Source organism: Vombatus ursinus, unplaced genomic scaffold, assembly GCF_900497805.2.
Source record: "Vombatus ursinus unplaced genomic scaffold, bare-nosed wombat genome assembly UNPS02003332.1, whole genome shotgun sequence".
In the NCBI taxonomy this organism is placed as follows: domain Eukaryota; kingdom Metazoa; phylum Chordata; class Mammalia; order Diprotodontia; family Vombatidae; genus Vombatus; species Vombatus ursinus.
In genome coordinates this window covers 216-2708 of record NW_020943110.1, presented here as the reverse complement: position 1 = coordinate 2708, position 2493 = coordinate 216, and the positions used below count along the sequence as shown (strand labels likewise).

Below are 2493 nucleotides of genomic sequence, written 5' to 3'. Positions count from 1 at the left end.
GTCCCATAAAAGAGGACTACTGTGATGAGGTGAGAGGAACAGGTGGAAAAGGCCTTCTGGCGACCTTGTGTTGACTTCATATGGGCCACAGTGGTTACGATTCGAATGTAGGAGAGAACAGTAAGTATAAAGCAGCTCATGATGACACAGCCACTAACAATAAAGCCAGCTGTTTCATGTTTATGAGGATCAGTGCATGACAATCGTAAGAGTGGTGGGACGTCACAGAAGAAATGTTCCACTGTGGGGTCACAGAAGGACAGGGTGAAGATGTTGGCTGTGTGGAAGGAAGAGAAGAGGAGCCCATTCACCCAGGCCACACCCACCAGGGCACAGCAGAACTCTTGGGTCATGGTGGCTCCATAGGTCAGAGGCTGGTAGATGGCTAGATAACGGTCATAGGCCATGGATGTGATGAGAAAGCACTCAGTAGCTCCACAGAAGATAAAAACAAAAAGTTGAGCTGCGCATGCTGGGAGAGAGATGACTCCTGAGCCAGCCAGGGCAGCAAAGAGCACCCTGGGCTGCGTGGTGGAGGTGGAGCACAAGTCAATGAATGATAGATGCATGAGGAAAAAGTACATGGGTGTGTGCAGATGAGAATCCAGAGTCACTGCTATGATGATGGAGACGTTTCCAAGCAGAGAGAACATATAGATGAAAAGGAAGATAGCCACACTGAAAGTCTGCACTTCAGGAATGACTGAGAAGCCCTGGAGAATGAACTCAGGAACCCTGGTGCAATTGGTCATTTTCTGTCCTATAAAAAGTCCATCAGCCATAGGGAATCCACTGGAACAGGTGCATTAGAATTCTGGGAAGGAAATGAAGGCCCAGGAACAACATCACAATCTTATGAGGTGGAAGGTATTTTTGTTCACTCCCTCCCCTTTAGACAGAGTCTTCCCTGCAATGTAGGCTATCAGAGCTTGTGAAGAGCTCAGGGTTACATGATATCACCTACCCACCTACACATGGTAGGTTTCTGCAACAAGAGGTCATCTGTTTGGATTCCTGAAGTGAGGAAAGTTAGTGCATTTCATTTTGTAGAATTGTACTTCATTTTCTAATTCTTCCTTATATCTAGCCAAGAATCTTCCTTCTATAAATGTGTATCCAATTATGTCCCTGGAGCCATACAAAGACATATAAAGTAGCATGGCACAGTAGAAAGAAGATTAGATTTGGAATTGGAAGATCTTAGTTGGAGTCTTACCTTTGTCACCCATATTAACTTGGACCAGTCACTTCACTTCTTTTGGGTTCAGTTTCCTTACTTATAAAATAAAATGATCTGACTAGAGAATTTAATTAATAATAATAATAATAATAATAGTAATCCCTTCCCAGATCTATATCCTATAATCTTTCTTCTACATGGCAGCTCTTTGAATGCTTGAAGACAGCTATTTTTCCCCAATGACATCTCTTTGATAAGCTAAAATAAAAAATAAAAGACCATTTCCCCTACCAATTTACAGTAGGAAGGTTTCCAGACCTCTCACTCACTTTGTCACACAACTCTGAATGCATTCCAATTTGACGATGTACCTCCTAGAATGTTGTGCTCAGGATGGAAGATGATATATTCCTGATGTGGTTTGACCATGACACCCAAACTAAAGGAAAAGGAAAAGAAAAGTGTTTATTTAGGAGAGAAAAAAGGGTGATTGCTCACCATAGTTTATTCAATAGGCAAGTAAATCTACCATCAGCTCCACGTCACTTTCAGCAGAAACTACCTTCAACAGAACCTCTCCATTTTTGCTGATCCTCTTACCTGTGTCTAGAATGCCCTCCTTCCCCTTCCTTATGTGTTGAATTTATAATCACCCTTTAAAGTTCAACTCAAACATATCTTGGATACCCCTGGTTGCTAATGTTTCCTTTTCCTTGCATACTGTGCTTTTCACCTCTCTGATGAAATCATCATCCTTTCCCATCTTTGCTTTAGATTCTGGACTTCGCTACCTGTGTCACCTGACTTCTCAGCCTGGAAGTTCTCTCATTCTCTATGGTGCTGTCATCCTGGAACACTCCTCCAGCCCTGAGACTCTTTTCCCATTGGTGAGGTCTTCCTGGAATAGCCATTTTGAATAAGGGCCCAGACAGGTCATGACTCAATCCTCTTCTGACTCTACTTCTGTCACTCCAATCATTGATACTATGTCCTGTGTTGGGGCCTCCCCTCCACTTCCCACTTCTTGGCTAATTTTTATGTGTTTTTTTTTCCTGATTAGAATGTATGACCTTTTAGCGCAGGCACTGTCATTTTCTTATATTTGTTCTCCAGTATTTAGCATAGTGTTTGGCACACAGTAAGTGCTCAATAAATGTTTATTGACTTGTCCAGCAGCTCAAGCATGGTCCATATTTATACTGCGTGAAGGTTCACAAAACTCCTTACACCTTATGTTACTTCATTATAAATACATATGCCTAGTTGTGATTACATGTTATCCCTTCTTCTCCATCTACTCCTTCCTTGCTTCT

The 2493-nt window shown here is 42.2% G+C and overlaps 1 protein-coding gene across 1 annotated transcript; it reads right to left on the bottom strand.

Annotated features, from left to right (window-relative positions):
* Positions 1 to 8: 8 nt before the first annotated feature.
* On the bottom strand, positions 9 to 752 carry LOC114052091 (olfactory receptor 8B3-like; the record flags this gene model as incomplete). The annotated part of the gene is made up of 1 exon (XM_027874530.1): positions 9 to 752. A coding segment is annotated over exon 1 (744 nt), but the record flags the coding sequence as incomplete, so codon positions are not given.
* Between the last annotated feature and the right edge of the window lie 1741 nt (positions 753 to 2493).